The sequence below is a fragment of the Malurus melanocephalus genome, unplaced genomic scaffold (assembly GCF_030028575.1).
Source record: "Malurus melanocephalus ecotype Western Australia unplaced genomic scaffold, MMel_1.1 scaffold_131, whole genome shotgun sequence".
In the NCBI taxonomy this organism is placed as follows: Eukaryota; Metazoa; Chordata; class Aves; order Passeriformes; family Maluridae; genus Malurus; species Malurus melanocephalus.
Window position 1 is genome coordinate 1,878,305 of NW_026623363.1, and position 21,964 is coordinate 1,900,268.

Genomic DNA, 21,964 nt, shown 5'->3' on the forward strand with positions numbered 1-21,964 from the left:
GAAAGTGTGTCTGTTTTAAAGGGCTAACTGGAGCCAGAAACAATTGCAGTGCAATTAATAGCATCATCATAATAGTTTGCTAAAACATATTTCTAGTTTTAATTTGAATTTTGTTTGTGTCAGGTGGCTTTGACCTGGACATTAAAGGCTGGGGCGGTGAAGATGTACATCTGTACCGCAAGTACCTTCACAGCAACCTCATGGTGATCCGAACACCTGTCAGGGGTCTCTTCCATCTGTGGCATGAAAAGCAGTGCCTGGACGAGCTGACCCCAGAGCAGTAYAAAATGTGCATGCAGTCCAAGGCCATGAATGAGGCTTCTCATGGCCAGCTTGGGATGCTTGTTTTCAAGCAAGAGATTGAAACACACCTGCATAGACAGAAATTGAGCAGTAAGAAGACATGAATCAAGAGAGGTAAAAAACCTCTGAATTGGACTGTAAGGTGTTTTGGAAAAGAATTTCTAACCAGAAAAGTTGGAATGAGACTGAAAGAGGATGGAGATTCCAGCAGGATGGCAGCAAAAGAAGAAGAGGGAAAGCATTTGTCCTCCCTGCTTTTGTTTTTATTCTAATGGGGCTTTTAAATACTCCATTATCCTGACTGTTCAGCACTTGCTTCTGGGGAAGACTTTAACACTTGATGAGATTCAAGGGCATGTCACAGAGACAATGAACATTATGTGGTATTACGTGGCCAGTGTGGTATTCACACTAACAAACGGATGTGCTTTTCCTTTGAAATATTTGTAAGATGTGTACAGTTATTTAAAGGATTACCTTTTTGGGGGTCAATAAGTAGAAGTTATTTTCTACATCTAACCTGACGTATCTGAAAAGGGCTTCTTTTGAATAAGTGCAGAGACTCCTGCTCTGAAAAGGACATCTGATTGTTAGCAATGGTAAAGCAGGAATGACCAAAAATCCTTTTCCCTCAAGGGGCTGGAATGAGGGGACAACAACTGTACACTAACAGGGCATTCCCAGTTCATCCGGAGAAAGAGGTATCTCAGAAACTGCTTTCTACAATTCAGAAAAAGAAAACCTTACTGGTCAAGTGTGATGGTTCAAAARCACTTGAGGGTACTGTTTGTTATCCTCTGTGGACAGTGAAGCAAAAGCAATGAGCCACGTCTGTACCACATGAATCAGATGGTGTGTTTCTACTTTAGAATGCTCTATATGTCTCAAGATTGGTTTTTTAATGAAGTTCATTTGGTTGGGAATTATTTTGCTATACTTTAGGTTTTCTACTTCTAGCCTTACTTGGAAACAGTACAGCCTTTCTATGGTTGGAAAATGCTCTACAGATCTGTGTTCCTGTGGATGGGAACTGGATTCAGATAAAGTGATTTTTCTACACAAYTTGGGTACTGGAAGGTGGAAGTTTCATCATGCTGAAGGAAAGGAAATACATACCAACTCGCAGTACTGATTTAGCAGGAGGCTTTAAACTCTGAATGCCAGATGCCAAAAGTGATGAACCTTTTTTTACTTTATACCAAAGTGTTCCTTCTAAACCAAATACAGAGTCTTGCCCAGGGTATAGAAAGCTTTTTGTAATTAACAAAATAAATTTTTGTGATGGATTACTGGACCCTGTAAATTCTCTTATGAAAATTATAGGTTTAATCCTAAAAATTAGTCCTTAATAGGTTTGGGKTTTTTTTGCAATTGCGTAAAACTGTTGAAAGTCTGAGTTACTGCTCTTATAAGGCATTTTCTTTTAATGCTCACAACCATTGATCATTTTAATATATACCAACCAACAAAAACTGCATGGGCTCAGAAATCCCATTTGCTTACCTAAATGCTGTACCTCTGAACAGTATTTTTGTTTTATAGCTCAAGATTAATTCAAGACAGTCTGAACCAGATTCTAATTTGTTTCTTGGCTTGTAAAAGSTGGGGAAAGAAATATGAAAGGTAGCACTGAACAATGAATGAACCACTCTTWGTTGTGGTGCTGTGCAGTAGGAGGAGCACAATGAACCTCTTTTGAAAGCACTGCATGCAGGATCTGCAGAGACTATGATGCTGTAAGTACCTTTTCCTCGGACACAKTTACAAGTGTTTGTCTTTTGTTGGCGCAAATCATCTGCATTGCACTTGCCCTGCAAATCACCAAGTGTCCAAAACACTGCAAAAGTACAAAAAGAGTGGAAACTCTGTATACTTTAAAACCTCAATCCTAAAATACATCACTTACCATAGGAACTTCAGCAATCACTTGAGTAGATCCTCCAAAGAACTCTTTTGTTCCCAGAACACAAGATAAATTATTTATAAAGTGCTTTGTTTTGATGAAGTAATTTTACAAATATTATGCAATAGGAGACAGGTGTGGCTTGTTGAGTGCATATGAAAGTTTGATAACTGAACTCCTCCAAGGCAAAAGTTGTTCCCATAGTCCCCTTAACCTTCATTTAAAACTGGGTTTTGTATGCTATGGAAGTTTTGTAATCATAGCCTACCTCAAGCCTTGCCTTAACTATTTCCATGATGTTTCTTTCCAGTCTTTCCTGAGCCACACTTGTAGAGCAGGACTAGACCAGATAATCTCCAGAGGYCCCTTTAAACTTCTATCAGTCTCCAGTTCTAAGTACTGGGCAGTTGTAAATTCAACACTTCATTACTTGGGGTACCTTTGCAAGCACATCATCCAGATCCTGTCAGAGTTTCACAACTTATGTTTTTAAATAGCACGCTTGTGATTTTTGTCCTGTCCTTTTCCTCTGTCCTTCTCCACAAAGATGATGCTATTCCTCTTGCCAGGAATAACACTGTCTATGCAGCTTCTGTTCCTTGGCTGCAAAAGCCGGTTTGGCAAGAGCTGGGACAGTATMAGTGATGGAGACATCCAGCCCACAGTCACTGGCCACATCTGTGATGCGCAGGGCAATCTAATCACAGCAGAGAACTGGCAGAGCTTTCTTAGAGGCGGAGACTGCACTGACAGGAAATGTGAAGAACAGCATGAGAAAGAGAAGCTCATGTTACCTGCAATTCTGTGAGCCAATTGGAGCTCTAACAGGTTTTCCAGCCCAATTAGAAAAAGATGAAATCCAAAGAGAGGAGCCAACAGAACAGTAGATTTTGTTATGAGGGTCWCTACCTTCCTTGTCCCCAAACCAGCTTGGGATCTTTCTCAGAATGACAATTGGTTGGATCTTGGTTGAGGAGGGACTAGAGATGGCTCTGTGCAGATGATGAGGCCATCCAGGGTCTCTTTGCTTTACTTTTTGATGACTGCAGCATACTGTGGCTAAAGGCATCAAGCAAAATAAATTTCCATGATACTCCAGGACTCATGATCTCTCCAGCAAGCAATTTTCAAATTGTTGACTACTCTTGTAATCCTTGCATAGCATCCTTTGAAGAAAGAAATATTCKACAGAAAAACTCCCAAAGACATGTCCTCACCCTTGTTTCCCAAATGCTGCAAGATGTCCTTGCTCCACAGACTTTCAGGGTAAAAGATTTTGGAGCAATACAAGAGCTAGTCTTGAGGGCATCTGTTCTAGCAAGGTCAGTGCAGTAATCTAAATGTGTAGGTACAAAACTTTATGCTCCTTGCCTCACAGCAGAAAACTGAGTCTTTGAAAAACTGAAGCATGACACTAAAACATGTGGGATAGATGTGAATCGGGATAGTGGTTTTCCCTGGGCTGTACTGAGACAACATTTACAGATAAGTAGCTTAATATAAAGGCAATTAATCTACTGGTCCACTTGTCAGCAGGTCAGACTCTGAGGAGTTTTACTAAAAATCTTAGAGCTAAAATTAAGTCCTGCTATGTCCATGCCAGATCAGCCTGTATCTTATTTTGCAAGTTAACACTGCCTCTCAAAATGTCTTTTTAGAGGATACTTTTTCCTCGTCTTTACCAGCTCATAGGTCTGCAAAACATTTCACAGTTTGTCTCCAGCAGGATATCAGCTATGGCATATTCTTCATATGAAAATAGATGCTTTTTTGAGGGAACTTTMATTTTGACCATATTTTTAAAAGAAGACATTCATAAAGAAGGAAGGAGGGATGTTTCCTCCCTTACAAATAATCTAACACCCTGTCTTATGATTGATGCAGGTTATATTGAAATTATCTCTTTCATGCATGTGATATATTGCTCAAGATGACTATTAAGCCATTTGAGGTAGAGTGTCATTACATAAAGGATCTCAGTTTACATTAAGGCTTTATTTCTAGTAAGTGACACCTGCTGTAACTGGAGTGCAGTTATCCCCTCTTTCCTGGAATGGAAACCTCCTGTCAGCATAGCTGTAAATTTTAAGACTAGATGACCACAATTCTTTTAAATCCATATTCTGCAAAACTAATTAATATAAGACTAAAAGTTTTGACTGCTTTTTCAAGTTAAGCAGAGTAGCCCTGCTTTAACAGCAAAAAGGGAACAAGTAAAAACACRTAAACAACTGAAACAAGATCAATTCTTGTTCACTATTTGAGGATCGTGCCTCTAACAAATAATGTTTGCAGATTCACACCACAACCCTCAGCTGCAGAGTTTGGCACGTGCAACAACATGAGGGAACCTGGATGAGGACTAACTTGTTACATGATTCTGTGCAGCCTCTCCCCCAGYCTTCTGAATGATGTATTTAAAGAGCATTGTAACAGATAAGAATGGAGAACATTATGTTGAAGGAAAAATTCTATGATGAAGTGTACACCAGATGCATCTCAGTAATCGGGACACAACTTGCACTAAATAGCTCCATTTTGGAAAATATCATTCTTTACTGGCAAAAACTCTTCTGTAAACTGTATTAATACTGATATAGGTGCTCCTTCTTACATTTTTGGACTSTATACATGTGGTAGTCATTCGTACAAATGCCTCTGTCCCTTCTTTCCCTTTGAAAAGGATAATCCCTCTCAATGCAGAAAGGCCTGTGTGGCAGTTAAATACTRGTTAAAAGAGTGAGGATCTATATTCAGAGGCTAAAGGAGTTTAAAAAATATACTCCTCATGGAAATCTTTTGTCACAGAGAGCAGCTTTCACTGAAAGGCACTCAAGGTTTGCTTGGATGTTTGGCTTGAACATCCTTCATACCAAGGACACAGCATTTCATAGAATTAAATTTCACATTATGCAAATTACATATCAAGATCGCTTCACCTCCCCAAGTCGTTTTGTGCCTTCAGGAAGGTATAATCTCATGCAACTGTAGGTACTAATCTATTTCCCAGATGGCACACAACCTTGCATTCAAGAACAAAAGGCAGCTTGAATACAGAAGTCCCCCAAGAAACCTGCAAAGACCCACTGAAAATCCATGGCAGTATCTCCCTGTTTAACTGATTACTTTTTCAACTCATTCACTCCATTGTGCAAGATATATCCAGGTGTTTTGCAGCTTGCTGGGCTGATGCATCCTTTAGCTCAGTTGATACGATAAACGTTTCTTATCCTCCTATTGCTTCGTTGTGAAGGATATAAAACAGAGGCACTTATGGTTTCAGGTATGTATCAGCAGCTCTAGTTCCAAGTTCAATTTTTGTGAATACAAGCCTGGGACTGCCCAGCGAGGTGGGGAGGTTCACTCAAAGAGAGAGATGTAATCTGGCTCTTGATCCTCTTGGCCACATGGGTAAAGCAACAGCTCCTTCCCCAGGGAAGTGATGGGTTCCTCCTGTTGATATAGGATACGATCAATCACCGACTTTTAAACAGACCCTGCCTGTCMCAACCTCATGAAGTGAGACAGCAGTCTCCCTGCCTCTGTTATGGTGTGGATGCCACTGTGATACAGCTCAGTTCCCTGGAGAACTCAGGGAAGTGCCCAAATGGCTGCCCTCTTGTCTTCATAACATAGCATCAATGCTTGGTGCCATAACTCAGTGACACAATTCTGGCAGTTTTCAGAAAGAGCTGTGCTCATTTCTGAGGAAACTACAGCTTCTCTGACATGGAGTGGTGCCCTACCTAGAAAGTGCTGGAGCCAGGACCATGCAGCATGCAGGTAAAGCAGGAACAGGGATTGTGGACTGTGCTTCTGCCTATGTTTGTGGGAGTGACAAGGGTGGATTCTGGAGAGAGCACATACCCTCTGCTCAGGCAAATCGTGCTCTAACCAGGGAATTCCCTGATAGCACAGTCTCTTCTTCCAATCTCATTCTCCACCCTAGCAATAGATGTATGATGGGCACTTGCTTTGTTTCATGGTCACCTGGTGGGTGATAAGGAGAACCCACTGGGACACTTCAGCAGAGTGGATGCAGCTGCTCACACATGCCGTAGTGCAGGGGTTCTGCAGGATTCTTTGCAGACTGTGGGATTGCTCTATCTTTGATGCACAGCCAGGCCTTAAATCCTCCAGCTCTGGTACAAATAGCTGTATAATTTCCGCTTTTAATAATTTCAGCCAGAACTGTGAAAGTCATGCAAGTTCAGGCAGCCCAGGTAGAGTTCCAAAGAGCTAATGAGCATGAGCATATTGTTCTCATGTCCAGTTTTGTTTAGCCATGTCTGTATTAAGCTAGGCACTTATTTAAAAGAGATAGATTTTAAATGAACCTATAAGAAARATTATTGTCTTGTCCCTGGGCAGATCTTACATTAAAGGAACGAACAATCCATCTGGCTCYCCTTGAGACCCATGTAACCACAGTTAGTGCTGGTAAAAACTGCTGTTATTGTTGCAAGAACCTGCTACCTTCCTCCTTCCCTTCTATTTTTTATATCAACCCCTGTATTTTTTTCCATCACCCCTTGCCTAGTTTGAGATTATAAAGATACCTCATTCTCTTTCATGCTGAAGCTGGAGGCAAGCAGGATTTTGTGTTTACCCAACTTGCCAGTGTCTCTTAACCACGGAGAAAATAAAAAAGAAATGAGTTTGCATGAGCATGCTTTCACCTCTCATCAACATTTCTAYTAAGTAGTTTGTAAGGTATATGCAAGGTGTTCTGTATACTTGAGGGTGAGCAAGTCAGATMTAAGATGTCTGAGATGTATTAGGTTGCCTGAGCTGTACCTGTCAAGATGGCATACCCTTCTGRAGCAGCACACAGGATACCCAGCAGCAGTTAAAATGGGTCTAAGTTACTTACTTCAAAACAACTGAATCTATTCTTTCTTATTTTGAAGTGCCCKGAGGCAATTAAACAGTTAATTAATGCACTGCTAGATGTTCACCTTGTGGTAGTCTACAAGGTCTGCCAGTGTTGAATGTTGCAGCTGGTCCACTCCAAGGAAGCTGTAGGAATCAGTGGAGGCATCAATGAGGAAATGTTTACATCCTTCCGCAGACCGATATGAGAGCACATAGCCTTTGATTTTCTCACTGACCCGGATCAGAAAACTCCCTGGTACTGTTTTATTMAGAAGCTCCTCTGCTTTCTTAGAGGTTAGGATACCTGTTCAAAAACAAAACACAAAACTGAAAGGGAGAAAAGCATTTGTGCAGGATTGGACAGAACAATTCTCATAAAAAATCAGCYCTAAAACCAGTCCATGGCATTTCCATCCCTGTCACTGTTTTCTTGCCCAGGAAGAAGAGTGCTGCCATTGCTAGAAACAAGCCAWGGCCACATGCCAACTGCTCTTTGTTAACTGTTCCACACTTGGCCAACAATGAATGACAAACGTGGAGGGCTCAAAAGGACTGTTGCTGTGTGATGAGAGAGAATTGCARTTATTGTATGTTGTTTCCAGTACAGGAGCTTTACTCTCAAGCCCAGCCTGTGTTAGCAGCCATGTTAGCAGAAAAAACTCCTTAGACAGTTGGGCTGGAGCGGAAATGCTCAGAACTCACCATGGAACCAAGGTGCTATTGTGTCTGTGGTTTTCAGATAGCCAGCTCGGAGAGGGAATTGCTCCTCTTTGAACCACTTGATACTTTCTTCAGTGGAATTGGAGATTGTCCTGTGGATTCCCTCTTTCCTGTTAGAAAAGACCATGGTTTGTGCATCAGGTTCAAATGACAAGTTTTGAGTCMTTGCATAGGACTCATGTTTTGCTTAGGATTTTAAGAGCAGCTCTAAATAGGCAGTTTACACCAGTGCAGCTGTGTGAAAYATGGTTTTCAGTGGTGGACATCTGGCATCAGAGGGGCTGTATGTGTTCCAGGCTTAGGACACTCTACTAACTAAACCTRTTACCCTCCGGGAGTGAACACCTCAAGGCCTCACACCCTAAGCTGGAATACAGCCTATGCTCTGTATTTTTCCCAGCTGTCTGTCACATCCACACAAGGAGGAGAGCCAATTATTTCCTTCTCAACCATCCCATGCTAGAGCAGAAGCATCCCTTCTTCTTTTCACAGTGCACAGAGGCTTCCTTACCTAATCACTCTCCCATTTGCTGTTGGAGGAGGTGGAAGTTTAGGCTTTGGGGGGAGAGGTGGATACTGGAGTGGTCGCCGATTTCCTTCTGTGGCAGCCTTGGAAATATCTGCCCGTTTCCCTCTGTGGATGCCCTGCAGTGAAAGCCTCCTGTAGTCRTCTCTGGCTTGCCGTGCAAGGGAGCGTCTCTTCTCATCTGCTGCCTTGGATTTACGCACTGGAACAAAAAAGGAGTCCTACAGGTGTGAACAAGCAGCAAATTTAAAGCTTGCTGCCCTTTGTCCATCTTCCTGCTTGATGAAATGGAAGAATAACCCTTTTACAAGCTGAAAGATTCACTCAATTGTGAGATCATTTKCCACGTGTCTCCCACGTGTTAAGTGGCACAGTTTTCATTCCTTTAGGAGATTAAAAACCAGATTTTTTTTTTCTGGGAAAAGATTAAAAATCTTTGGCTTTTTTCTTGGTACCAAGTTCCTTTGTACTTAGAGATTTCTTGGGTTCTTTTCAGATGCTGACTCCTGGTTCAGACACAGATTTCTGTAGTGCCTTCCATGTGAACTGTTGCGGGGGCAGGGCACATGGAATTAAAGCTGCTGAAATGACCCCAAATCAATCATCTGAAGGATTTGAAAGTGCTAATCAATTTTGGAGGGTGGGAAGAAGTCTTGCTGAAACTATTATGGAAAGTGGAGAACTTGACTGTGGGGTTTTGGTTTTTTCCCCAGTAAAACTACCTTGATTATCTAGGTCCATCTCACCCTGGAGTCTGCAGGAGTAACCAGCTCTCCAGTCAGCTTTTTTTCATCAGTCAGAAAAATAAAACATCCAGACTGAAGTGGAAACAACTGGTGGTACAGCATTGCCATCTACTGAACAGCAGGGGAGGAACTGGGAAAAACATGCATCAGGTTCTCCTTCAAGAAGCATTTAGCAGCAAGTCTCATACTATTTGCCATTTTCCTTTCTGTCATTTGGATTCATTACATAAGGCAGTGCAGCAGGGCTTTACTTAGGTGGGATCATGCTTGAATGACAGAAAAGCCCTCTGCAATTAGTCCCTGTTACCCTTTATCCTTGTCTGCAACAGCAATGGTTACTGCAAAGTCCTACCAAAGGCTGGCTTCTAGTTTAAAAATAATGATGCTGGCTCTACTCATGTGATTCTTGTTTGTTGGTTGTTTTAACATAGTAACAGCAGGAAAAGTTTTCCATTTCCCAGCCCTCTAGTCTGAATGCTGTGTGGACTTAGAAATATTTCTGATAATAGAAAGCTGTATTTCTTGGCAATACTCTCCACCCTCTGACCTATTATTCAATTCTAGTATGGCAGGAGAARGGTTGAGATGACCTCACAGAGCCCTAGGATTTTTCAAGCCTTACAGGAAAAGGTCATCTTAAGATCTTACAGAATTCCTGCCATTCAGGCTCATTTTCATCCGATTTCTGCAGCRTCCTCTGGCTCTCTGGAGTGCTGGAGTGGCTTTGTGATATTGGCTTTGGGGGGGCTGTGATCTCTTCTGGATTTCTCCTCTGTGCTTCCTTCATCTATGAAAGAAACAGTATATTCAGCTTTGTTGCAGGCAAGTTTTCACGTGCTTTTTAGCTAGCCTTGAAATACTTGGAATTTCATTCTTTACAGTGAATCCCTCCAATTTCAACAACATACAGACCCTCTGTCTTTACTGAAGGTGACAACTGAGGCAGTAAGGGAAAACAGTCCATGAAAAATCATCAGGAACATCTCCCTGTGTCACTCCCCAGTCTGCCAGCCTGGCCTGCTTTGTATAATCTCAAAGTCATCACACCATACATGGGGAGCATGGCAATAATGGATAAAACTGATCTAAAAGGTGAGAACATTCTTGGCTCAGATGAGGCCCTGAAGCTGACTGGGACTCTAGGATAAAGCCTGGACCCCATTCAATATTTTAAGAGTATCATAGGTTGCCACTTACCTGTTGGAAGCTATGCTTCCTCACATAGCAATCAGCCAGCATCTGGTGAACATCTCTGGTTCCCCTCTGAAGGAGAAAAAGAATGTTGAGAAATAAATGTGACATTAGGACAATTGCTCTTTTTTTTTTTTTTTGAGCAATAGGTGTTTAATGCAAAAGCAGTCATATGATATTTGTTAACAAATTTGCCAGCCTGCTCTGACAAACATTGGGGAGTTTTTCCCATCATATTAGGCCTAATATGCCACAGGAGAACTCAGGGGAGTCAGGATTGCCATAAACATGCCCAGATTTGCCAAGCAATGCTCACAAGTGCTCCTTTCTCCTCTTCCTCTAAAGCAACCCCTTGTAGAGCCTGCTGTTTACAACTTTACCTGCCTGTGCATGTTTGCAGCTGTCCTGAGCTGCTGCAAACTCCTGCTTGACAAACTGACCCAACTGGCTGGATATTTTGTATTCTCTGCAAACCAGCCCAGCTGCCCTGCCAGCAGTCCCYAGCTGAGACCTGCCTTGGTAGATGAAGTTAGGTTTGGCTTCGAGTAAACACCCACCCACCTCCCCGTCAGACCCCAATTGCCTCCCATGGGACAACGACTGAGYTGAGTGAATTAACTGCACTACTCTGCTTACCAAGGACACACTTCCTTTCAGCTCCATCACCTGCTTGGYTAATACTTAGTATGAACATGGCTTACAACTTCCCTCTCCTCAACAGGAACTTCAAATGTGTTTGAAGCATCTTTTTTTTCTTAGATCAGCCCTATTCCCTGCAGCACAATACCTGGATCGCTCAGGTTAAACTGGAACTAAATCTCAGAGAAAACATTTTAATATGGAAGGTGGGAAAAAAACCCTCTCCAGGCCTAGAAAATACAACAGGAGACTTTGGTCTGGTGCCCTCTTTCTAACAGCAAAAGCCCCAGAAACCTGGGAAAATTTACTAATAATATAATGACAGAAAAGAAAAGAAAATACACAGCTCCCTTCTGTTTCCATGTGTAAGATTTGAAAGCAGGTTAGATTTTTGGTGGTGGCTTGTTTTTTTGGTTTGGGTTTTTTTTTTTTTTTTGTCAGCTTTGACTAATAAGTTCCTTTGAAAAAAAAAATCTCCCACATAGTTGCTCAACTTCAACAAACAGTGCAGAGAAAACCCCCATGTGACTCAGAGGCTTTAGATAAAGGAGACAGTCACTCCAAGTTCCCTGCACTATTTTGGTAGCAGCGGGAGAGCATTTTGCCAAAACCCAACCTTCTGTTATCATACTTTTTATACCAAAGTACAAAGTGGCTGTGAGATAAAGGAATATACACTCATACAAATTCATTCAAGGCTGAATTAAAACTGCTGAATGAGACTGGAGTTCTCCCATTAAATTAGGAGGGTGTTCTGTTTCTTCTTTGCAACTGTGGTTGCATGGGTAGTTAATTTAATTCTTCTTCTTCTCCTTTCTCTCCAAATACCTTTTTGCAGCCAGTTAAGAAACAGGAATGTATTTTTTATTGCTGGAGAAAAGTATTTCCGTAATGAGACAGCACAGGAAASTAGACACAGTATTACTGCATTTGGAGTTGTCCCATGTCAAGATAATAAGTTGTTTTGTTTTAGAAGACAAAAAACCCCACGAACCTCCTATAATATGCATATCAGATGATGCTGGTAAAATTATCTTCATTTGGTCTTTTATAAAAGTAGATGATTTGTCTGAGGGCTGTGACTTGCATGTACAGATCCTGGAATAGCCTCCCTAGTCTTGCCCCAAAACCCATCCAAATCACCCACAGTGCAGCAGGGAAAGTACTGCATCCTGAGTTTTACCCACAGAGAATGGAAGCAAAGGAATTTAGAGTAATTTATCCACTGGTGTAGGGCAGATCTATACCAGCTGAGAAGAGCACATGGACCTCCTGAGTCCCAAAGAAGGATGTAAGAGCATGGCTTCTTCTCTGACTATAGAAGAAAAGCCTTGACAGATAGATGGCTTTTCTTCCTTCAGATTTTTATTTACATCCAGGATTTTTATTTACAGCCAGGATTTTCTGCACTTCCTGGATATGAAAACATACATTTCTGGTGGTTATAGGAAAATAGGAAAACTACCTTTGTGAGCTCCTGGGTTTTTCCTGTCGTAATATCATTCATTTTTCTCCCATATTCCTCCTTTTTCTCCACAGTGTTTTTTTTATTCCCATGAAGATCTGTCTCAACCAGAAGTCCTGGTTGTGGGTGTAGAGACGATGTTGTAGAAGAGTCAATCTCTCTGAAATGCAAGTGAGAGAGGACTTAGGAGGGAGTCACYTTCTGCTGCCTGAGCATCTTGTGAGGAGGCTGCATGTGAGCAGAGCARAGTTTCAATGAAGCCACGTGTGCATAGGCAGTTCTATCTCCAGATCAGGTAAGTAAGTAATTAAATTAATGACTCGTGGTGAGTAACTGATGTCCGACTGTACCCGGGCACCTGCAGGTGAATCAGTGCGATCCGAGCCCATCACCTGCTGCTGTAACAGCATCAGCATTTCCTGTGGCCTGCAGAGGGTCCCACGCAGGAGCCGTGTCACAGGAGGCKCAGTGAGCACGGGCAAGTCGCAGGCTGAATGCTGGTCTCTCCCAGCATTGTGTGTCCTCTGAGAAAGCCAGCCTTTGCCTGTGTCTTTGTCTGCAAGTCCAGCGTGACAGTGGTAACCACAGCCCTTACAGAGAAGACTCCAGCCTGTGCATCCCTAGAAAAGCCGCCTTCTCCATATCTGCCCACTGAGTCCTCCAGCTGAAGGGTACTTACCTGCCCTCCTTGCCTYGCTCTTCCGCTAAGCGCTTTGCTCTTTGTGCCTGGATCTCTTCACAGATGGCTTSATAGGATTTATCTGAAGGATGCTCGCCCATCACCCAGACCCACACATCGTTGTCAGCACCGAGTTTCCATGTCACTGACTTCCCGTTGGCTGGAAAAGAAGCAGCTCTTTGGCAAATGCTGTTTGCTGGGTAGCTCTTTGCAGAGGTAACTTCTGTGTCACACCTGCTCTGCCCTACCAGCTGCTGTTGCTGATAGACCCTTCCCAAAAGCACATGAGGAAATCTTGTCAGGTCATCGAAGGAGGCATTTCTAAGTCTGGGAGCAAAGGAGAAGACTCACMACTGTTTCTTTTCTTGCTTTAATTCCTGACCTCTGCCCTTCCCAAAGTGTTTGAGGGTGAGCTACCTGCAAATAGAGCACCTGGGGGAGACCTGGGAGAAGAGTGCTATTTTCCTAGCATGCTGTGTAATCCTGGCAAGGGGACTTCAGGTCCTAAGTCTCAGTGGGAACACCCCTGCAGATCTGGTGCCTCAGGACAGATATTCAAAGCCATGGTTATGTTAAAGACAGATTCAGAGGCCCCATTTAGTGGAAAGCTTAATGAGATGCATCTCCTGTGGGCAAGTAAGCCCTGCCTTCCCAGATAAGAGGTTGAGCAATTTGGTCAAGGACGGAATGTCTGGGCCAGGGAGTAAAAACCATTGTGTGCCTGGTCAAAACTACTCCATTGCAGGTGGATTTAGTTAGGTTTAGGAAATAATCCCTTCTCTTGGAGAAGAAATTGCTCTAAGGATGTATTACCTCCTGTTTCTAGGAAGCAGTTGATTAGGCCAGATACGTGCCAAAAGGTGAAGGACCCAGGAGGCAGAGACTTACCTTTTCTTGGCGGGGGTTTTTTTTCTGAAATCTTGTCTGCAGCAGCTTCTCTTTCCTCCCACCGTCTGATCTGTTCCTGCCTCATCTTGAAGAAGAGGATCTGCTTCTGCTCCTCGCTGAGTTCTGCCAGCAGCTCCGGATCAATGTACATGTCTGATAATATCTGTTTCAGCATGGCTGCAGGTTTCACTTACGGACGCTCGTGGTGTTGATCTTCTAGGATCAGATCCTCTTCCTGGCTCCAACAAGAAAGAGTCCCTGCCTGTCAGAGCCTGAAGTAGGAATGCAGGCGTGCCAGAGCAATTATACGTCTGTCTCTCTTTTTTTTTTTTTTTTTTTTTTTAGCTCAGACTTCCTGCACAGACCAAAAAAAGTAAATAAGTAGCTTAAAACCTGCTGTTAAGATTTCTTGGAATAAGAGGTGAGCTCAGCTCTCATGCAGCCCCTGCCTGCTCTGCAGGGAGAGCTGGCCAGAAGAGGCGAGGCTTGGAAGGGGGAGGTTGTGTTGATACTCCGATAAACCCAGCTGATAGTATATCAAAGAGAGAGAGCACTGCCTGTTAGTCATCGGAGGTGCGGCTTGGCTGTGCCAAGCAAACATTCCTGCTGGGCAGGGAATCAATGAACCCATGACTAGATGACTCCTCCTCCTTCCAAACAGGAAAACTTTGATGATCAAAAGCCCAGCCTACTTCATTTTACCAAAGAAAGAGGGGGGACGTTTGACTCTGCTTTTGAGGTGGGAGTGCGAATTTTGGCTCTGGGAGGCTCTCATCCATCAGCCTCCCAGCAAGTCAAGGGACCACAAGGAGGGTAGCTGGTTTGAAAAATGGCAATTTGGATGGTCAGTGTCCAAGATAGCTCTGGCTCTGACACATCTTAGTGATGCACCCTGCCCACGTGGTGAGCCTGGTATGGGACATCCCTGTCTGACAGGATGAAGCTGATGGGGAGAAGGGGCACCCCTGTTCCTCCCCACCATGCTGGCTCATGCCCCATGCACACTGGCAAGGTACTAACACCCGCACAGCCTTGCTTTGTGCTCATGAATTTACATTTACAACGGGGATTTCACAGAATAATTGGAAGTTCTCCTGTCACTTGAAAAGGTGACAAATGAAAAAATAGAAATGTGGACTAAAGACCTTGAAACCATTTTCTTTATCTTATCTGGATAAACTTGTGGAGATCAGGAGATTGGTTGGCAGTGCTTTTGGTGACATGGGGAAGCTGACAGACATGTGTTAAGTGCAGCACCAGAACAGAATGGCTGACTGGCCAGAGGTAGCAAGGGCTTTTGGGACAAGCTCTTGGGAAATGTTGCCATCAGGCTACAAGGAAATTAGGGCAGTGGGATTCTTCATGTCCTTCTGCACAAATCCTGAAGTCTAAGGAACAAGCATGCTAGGACATAGCACAGTAGGTAGGAGGGTCACTGAGGGAGTAGTGTGGAAGTACAAAGGGCATAGACATGGCAGAAGGACCTGTGCCAGGTTGAAGTGGGACTATCTATTAAATCAAGTTMATGGGGGTTAAATCAAGTAGCCATCTTACAGAAGAGAGGATGGATCTCTAGGGACCCAAATATCAGAAGTGCTGGGAGACCCTCATCTTCACAGTATGATTGCTTGGGTTCTGACAAATAAGGTAACAAAGAAGGAGATAGTAGAGTAGCCAGCAAGTGCAATAAATACTGAAGGAGCGCACACAGAACACTCACTTATTTAGATGAAATGGGGCAGCACAACAGCAGCCTTCAAAAAGTCAGATTGCCAGAACAGTATCTGCTGCGTTGGTCCACCTTCCTCTGTCGCACACCCATGCTAGGAACAAGCAGTCTGTCCCAAGCATCCACCTGTTTCTGAATTAACATTTGTTTCTGCCTTAAAATTGCCAAAGAGACAGCTGGCTGGTGTCCCATTGCAGTGAAGTCCCCATGAACTTTCAGCAGAGAGAGCTTGAAAGGAGCAGGTGGAGGRGCTGTAGGCAGGGGAACGAGGACCTCAAGGACCTCAAGGCGACAGGGCAGATCATGGTCCCAGAAATGCAGCAGAGGCCAGGAGCAGGAGCAGGAGTTGCGGGGAAGGTGCAGTGACGAGGAGTTGGTGTTAAGCCTTCTAATTTCCACTTTGTTTCTCTGATTACTTCATATTTTCACTGTTAAAAATGTTAACTTAATTCAAGAAGGAAATATGAAGCTGCTGTTCCAGGTCTGTATGGACTTTGTTTAAACAAATTATTTAAAAAAAATGGGATTTTGGGAGTAATCTGACTTGGGCAATGGTTTCTGAGTAGTCCCCTGGTAGAAGAGTCGTTCCAGCTCAACAGCTAAAGGGTGTTGGTCTGTCCTTGAGCCATGGAGGTGGCAGCTGTAAAGAGAGAAGAGTTTCATAGGACATGATGCATGAGAAGCCATCAGCAGAATGCATGCAGCAGCATATCCATACTGCTCCAGCTTCTCAGGAGCGGGAATGGCTTTATTATGGCATTTGCTTAGGAGGACATGATGTGCTCTGCCATATGCCGTGGTGGCAGACTGGTCCCTTTTTCCATGCCTGGGGACACAGTGTGTTGGCAACATGGAAGGGTGCTTACCAAACAAGTTTCACAGTACTGATGCAGTTTTGCAGAGCTGGATCTCCTTGTAACATTGGTTGTAAGAAGAGGTTTATAGTGCTGCATCCCAAAGGTACCCTTTAAAGCACCTGCTATTTTAACACTGGGAAATGACATATGCATCTCAAGAGGTTTGCRATATTTCTGTTTTAGCAGTCACTTCATTAAAGATCTATGAGCTGGAAATCCTTGCAATCAGTCATATACTGTTYCCACAGTTTGAATCAAAGCCATGTCACTGACACCTGGCTGAAAGTGGCTTTGCAGGTGCTGTTCCAGCTGTAAGTGGTATATTTACAGCTCAAACTTAGTGAAGCCAAAGACTGCAGTAATGACAGAGGAACCTCCAAGCAGTTAACTTGTAGGCAAATTCTAGTACAGGTCCTGTTAAACTTTTTACTGTTTGCATTTTTTTCATGGGAGTGGTAGGTGGAAGCTGGTTTTGTGGGGGAATAGAGATGGGAGTTGCCAAAACCAGCAAAAATTAAGTGGGGGTCAATGGGAAGCCAAACCAGAGGTTTGGGGCTCTGCCACTCATGTATTAGATAGTCAACTTGAAAGTCATAAAGGTAAACACAATCCAAAGGCTAAATGATCTTTCAAAATGCAAGGTCACACAGCAGTTAAACCTCCTGCTGGGGAGCAGCCTCTTCTCTGTGCTTTTGTAAATCATCTACCATTAACAGGAGAAACAAGTCCATGAATACATATGAAAGTGCTGCAGCTTTGAGAAGAACTGGCACAAGCTCCTGCTCATGTGTGCAGCAGGTGACACTTTGACACAGACAAAGCTCACAAGACACTCMCACCTGGCTATACTAGTCCTGATCCTCACCATCAACGCTGCCAGCAGAGGAAAGGTTTCTCCAAGAAAACAATACACAGATAGATATAGATGGGCATTTGCTATGGTTTTCACCAAGAAATCAAACAGGACAATATAAAGTGAAACAGCAGACAAGTTAAGCAATAGGTCTTGTAGCTCATTTTCTGGGAGGCAGCTTATTCAACCTTCTGCAYACATATCCACTGTAAATGTGACAGTAACTGTAAATTTAAAATAACCCAAGAAATCCAAATGTGAGGAGAAAAGACAACACAAAAAAAGGCTGCTTCAGGGTACAGGCTGATGAGCTAAGAGGATTTCTATTGTCATAAAATAGTTTTTCCCATAAAAAGCAGGTAAGACCATGTTGTTCAGTAAATGGCAGCACTGTATTATTYTGAGTCAAGAGCTTCTCCTTGGAGCTCATTATTTGTTTAGTGAGAAGTGGCTTCAGAGACAGAGTCGGGAATTCTTTTCCCCGATCAAGAGGCTGGGCTATGAGAACACAATTGAATTTCCTTTCATTTGCCAAACTAAGCCCTGCAGCCCGAGGAGGCTCAGGTTTTTCTGGATTTCTCCAGTTCCAGCCACTCCAATGCAATCAGCTCTCTGCCAGCCTTTAGGAAGGCATTTCTGGGTTTTTTTTTTCAGAAGTGAAGCAAAGCATAATTGCCAAACTCACCTGAAATCAGAGCATCCAAAMTAATCACCTCCCCAACCTTGCTCTGAGTACACAAGCCTTCATGGGTTAACTCTAACACATTGGTTCATAACATGCACTTTTGTAAGAAAACATTTATGTTAACAGCTGCACCGGCAAGGTTAGTACCAAAATATCCTTCTGCTTTGGGGTTTGGCTGTTCATTTGTTTGTTTTGTTCGTGTTTGTTTGGGGCTTTTTTTAATCCTCATCCTGTTCTAAATAGAGGAGTGATTCATTCCTCCCTTTCTGTTTAATTTTKTTTCAGTCTACTGTCTTTTTGTTTCAGACTGAAGGAAACCTCCTCGTTTGGGTATAACAGAAGGAAACCACAACTGYACAAGCATAGSCTCTGGAATATAGAACTAGATCTGYTTGTATCTTAGAATCATWGAATGGTTTGGCTTGGAAGGTACCTCAAAGATCATTTACTTCCAACCCCMCTGCCATGGGCAGGGTCACTAGACCAGGCTGCTCAAAGCACCACCCAGCTTGCTCTTGAACACTTCCAGGGATGTTTCAGTACCTCAACACCTTCACAGGGAAAGAATTTCTTCCTGATATGTTATTTATGCATGCCTTGTGTTAGTTTGAAGCCATTCCCCCTTGCCTATCACTCCATGACTTTGTCCAAAGCCCCTCTTAGCTCTCTTGTAGCCCCTTTATGTACTGGATTCTGAGTAAGGCTGGCGTATAATGCTTGAAAGAACAAAACCAATGAAGTCACCACAACATAAAYTACCTTGAAATTACCTATAACGGAACTGTTGTGCTCTATAGGTCCCTGGTATGGCTGGAGGGCACAGTGGTTATCTCATAGCAAGTATGAATGGATGACAGTGGCAAGAAGGAAAAATAATTTGATACAGCAGCAGCCACTGAACACTTTCTCAGGGCCACAGGGCTTTACTTTCAAGGAAGATGTAACTTCYCTGCTAGAACAATGTGCAAACACTTCTTATATCATCCTCCTATATCAAAATTACTGAGAGAATTAACAGTGTGTGAAAAGGGTAAGGTCTTCCACAGGTTAACACACAGGATCAGATACTTAACCAAACTCAGCCACTGTAAAAAAAGGAGATTTTTCTAACCGTGACACATAATTCGATTTACAGTACTGCACAGAAAGAGGTGCTGGGTGGTAAACCCCAAAGCCAGCACCTTGAGGCACAAAAAAGCAGGCCTTACACAGTTACAGTCTTGAGGTATTAAGTCTCACTTAAGTGACTACTAGGCTTAAGTTATTAGCCCATCCTTTCTCTGTTTTAACTTAAAGCCATTGTGTCCCAAGAAATCATAGCCCATGCTCAGTTAGTGGTGGTTTTTTTTGTGTGCAGGGGTGCCTGAGCTGGGGTGTGGTTTTAACTATTATAAGGAGCAAAAGCTCATCACTAGGGTATTTTCTCACTACAAAACCACTCAAAACTGGGGATTTTTTTAGTTCATCATTACACATCCTGGATAAGAAGGGTGTTAGCTTTGTTTTCCCCCTTCGGGAACTTAGGCTTTCAATTTTCTGTCTTCCACATTCCTGTGGTTATTGCTTCCATTGCTTAACCACTTTGTTCCTTATCTTGTTTGAAATTTCACTCCTGTTATTGGTATGGTAGCATGTGTGGGGAATCTAACTGGAGGTTGAGGGTCCACTTGTGTTAGTTCCAAAAGCTAAGTTCATCTTTAGACAATGTACAATTATGTCTTCTCATATTTAAGTCATGATAGTGATTGATTTGTCACAAGCCAAGATCATTTGAACAAGTGCAAGCTGTAATAAGCCAAAGCAGAAATGAACTGGAGCCACAGACCAATTGAACATGGAAACAAACTGGAGCTGCAAATAAGTTGGAGCTAAAATAAAATTGGGGAAGGTAAAACCAAATTGGAGTCTACAACATGCTGGAGCCAAGTACAAACTGGACCCATCTATGAGCTGAACCTGAGACAAACCTGGGGCAGAAACAAATGACCTGAAGCTGCAAATGAGGAAATTAGGCAAAGCCATCCATGAGCAGGAGCCACAAACGAACCGGAGTCGCCAGCTCCCCACAGCATCTCTGGGCGGGCTGAACCGGGTGGACGCTGGCAAAGCAGAAGCATCGTGCTAGGTGCGGGAGGCCCGGCATCTTCCTGCGGGATCCACAGCCGGCGCGGGTCGCTCGGGCACGCGTGGCTCCGGGTGCAGCCGGTTCGTGCTATTCTCCCGGGTTCCAGCAGAGCCAGCGCGGGGCCGAGGGTTCGTCCTTCCGGCAGCGGCTCTGGAAGAGAGCTCGGGAGAAGRAATCAGATGAGGCCCGGTGGATCAGCAGGAGGAATCACCGGAGGGGTGACTCCAGGCAGGTCCCCTCAGGCTCCCCGGGCGATGGCGTCCTCTTGCGGCCAGGGCGGGCACTGCACGGAGCGGCGGCACTGCGCGCACCTGGCCCGCACAGGGCGCCGCCTGGCGGGCGCGGCGCGGCACCGCAGCCCCGGGAGCGGCACCGGGACCCCCCTGCACCGGAACCCCCTGCCCGCACGGGGACCCCCCTGCACCGGGACCCCCCTGCACCGGGACCCCCATGTCCCCCTGAACCGGGACCCCCCTGTCCGCACATGGACCCCCCTGCCCGCGCCCATGGCGCTCCCGCCGCGCCCCTGGCCCAAGCCCCTGCCCATACTAAGGCTCCACCTGGCTGTGTCCTGCCACTGACCTGAGCGGGAGCGTCGGGGGTCCTGAGCTACGGGCTCTAAGCGGCGTGGTGGTGTATGGGGTGCAGGACAAGGCTGAGGAAGGCTGTGAGCAATGAGGGAAACAGTAGCATGGTGAGGGAGGGGCCTCGTGCAATGGAGGTGGGTGGGTATGTAGGTGCTGACCGCAGCAAGGGTGTCCCTGAACAAGGAGGAAGCTTAAGGGAGGACACAGGACCGAGGCGGGCATCCTGGCACCTGACAGCGAGGAAGACCCCGAGCAAACAGGGGAAGGTGCAGGGAGGAGCATCCTGCTATGGAACACAACATGGCACGGGGCTGCGGCTCCTTGGAGCTCAGTTCGAGATGCAGCTCTGGGCTCTGGGCTCGGCTCTGGGCTATGTGCAGCAAGGTTGCATGAATGAGGCTAAGGCTAGCCATCCCTTACCTGGGGGGCGCTCCACCAGAGGAACAACTCCTGGAGGGACACTTTTTAGAAAAATTAATCCACAATGTCAGAGATTTATGTCCAAAAAGCAGACAGAGAAGACCTGTAACTTTATTCCAATAAAGGGASAGGCTATGTGAATTTCCCATGGGGCCTCTAAAATAGTTGGGAGACTTTTTATYCTAAATTCCCGGCCGCATCACCCTCTTCCTTTTCCCCATTGGCTGAAGTATTCAGAAGATACAGACWTCCCTGCAGCTCCACAACCCTGTGGCACTCACTAAAAGGGGCTGTAGCTGTGGAAGAAGTGAAGAAAATAAAAGGAGAGGTGATGCTGGGCTTCATTCCCAACCTCTCGTSGCTTGGGATTAGTGCATGGCCTGCATCCACRTTATCAGGGTGGCATCCTGCCAAGGACCAGGGCATGCCCCTRTGGCACTGGCAATACCTCTGCCACGTGTGATCTGGGCTGGACTTTGCCTGATGAGGCTCTGCYCTGRRCACAGTCCTGCCACAGGACCCAGCCTTGGGTTGCAGAGGGTGCCAGCAGGGAARACAGCCAGTGCTGTGTGGACGCGCTGTCAGCCATGGAGCAGGAAGATGGGATGAGGCAGGAGCTGGGCAGCCTCCATGGCATGCCTCTCTTCAAGACCTTCATCGAGRGCTGGCCCCAGGTGAAGGCTTTCCAAGCCCGTCCAGATGATCTGCTCATCGCCACCTACCCCAAATCGGGTGAGTGGTCCTGGGCAAGGGTGCAGAGGGGATGGGGTGAC

General features: G+C 44.6%; 2 protein-coding genes across 3 annotated transcripts in view; one reads left to right on the forward strand and one right to left on the reverse strand.

The window, feature by feature from the left end:
• The window catches only part of CSGALNACT1 (chondroitin sulfate N-acetylgalactosaminyltransferase 1), a 38,858-nt gene extending 37,285 nt beyond the window's left edge, over window positions 1-1,573 (forward strand). The window contains exon 10 of the mRNA XM_057370750.1: window positions 124-1,573. Coding sequence (XP_057226733.1) covers window positions 124-407 — 284 coding nt within the window. The 3' untranslated portion in view covers window positions 408-1,573. The remainder of the gene's footprint in view (window positions 1-123) is intronic.
• Window positions 1,574-1,655: 82 nt separating this feature from the next.
• On the reverse strand, window positions 1,656-14,596 carry SH2D4A (SH2 domain containing 4A). Of its 2 annotated transcripts, none has more exons than XM_057370751.1 (9): window positions 13,936-14,596; window positions 13,048-13,207; window positions 12,369-12,528; window positions 10,271-10,336; window positions 9,722-9,860; window positions 8,313-8,529; window positions 7,784-7,911; window positions 7,165-7,385; window positions 1,656-5,659 (listed from the first exon to the last, which is right to left on the reverse strand). In XM_057370751.1, exons 1-9 carry the CDS (start codon window positions 14,108-14,110, stop codon window positions 5,567-5,569), a joined length of 1,359 nt encoding a protein of 452 aa, XP_057226734.1. In that variant the 5' UTR covers window positions 14,111-14,596; the 3' UTR covers window positions 1,656-5,566. The 2 variants fall into 2 exon arrangements, with proteins under 2 accessions (XP_057226734.1, XP_057226735.1); XM_057370752.1 differs by lacking the exon at window positions 13,936-14,596 and adding an exon at window positions 13,399-13,921.
• Between the last annotated feature and the right edge of the window lie 7,368 nt (window positions 14,597-21,964).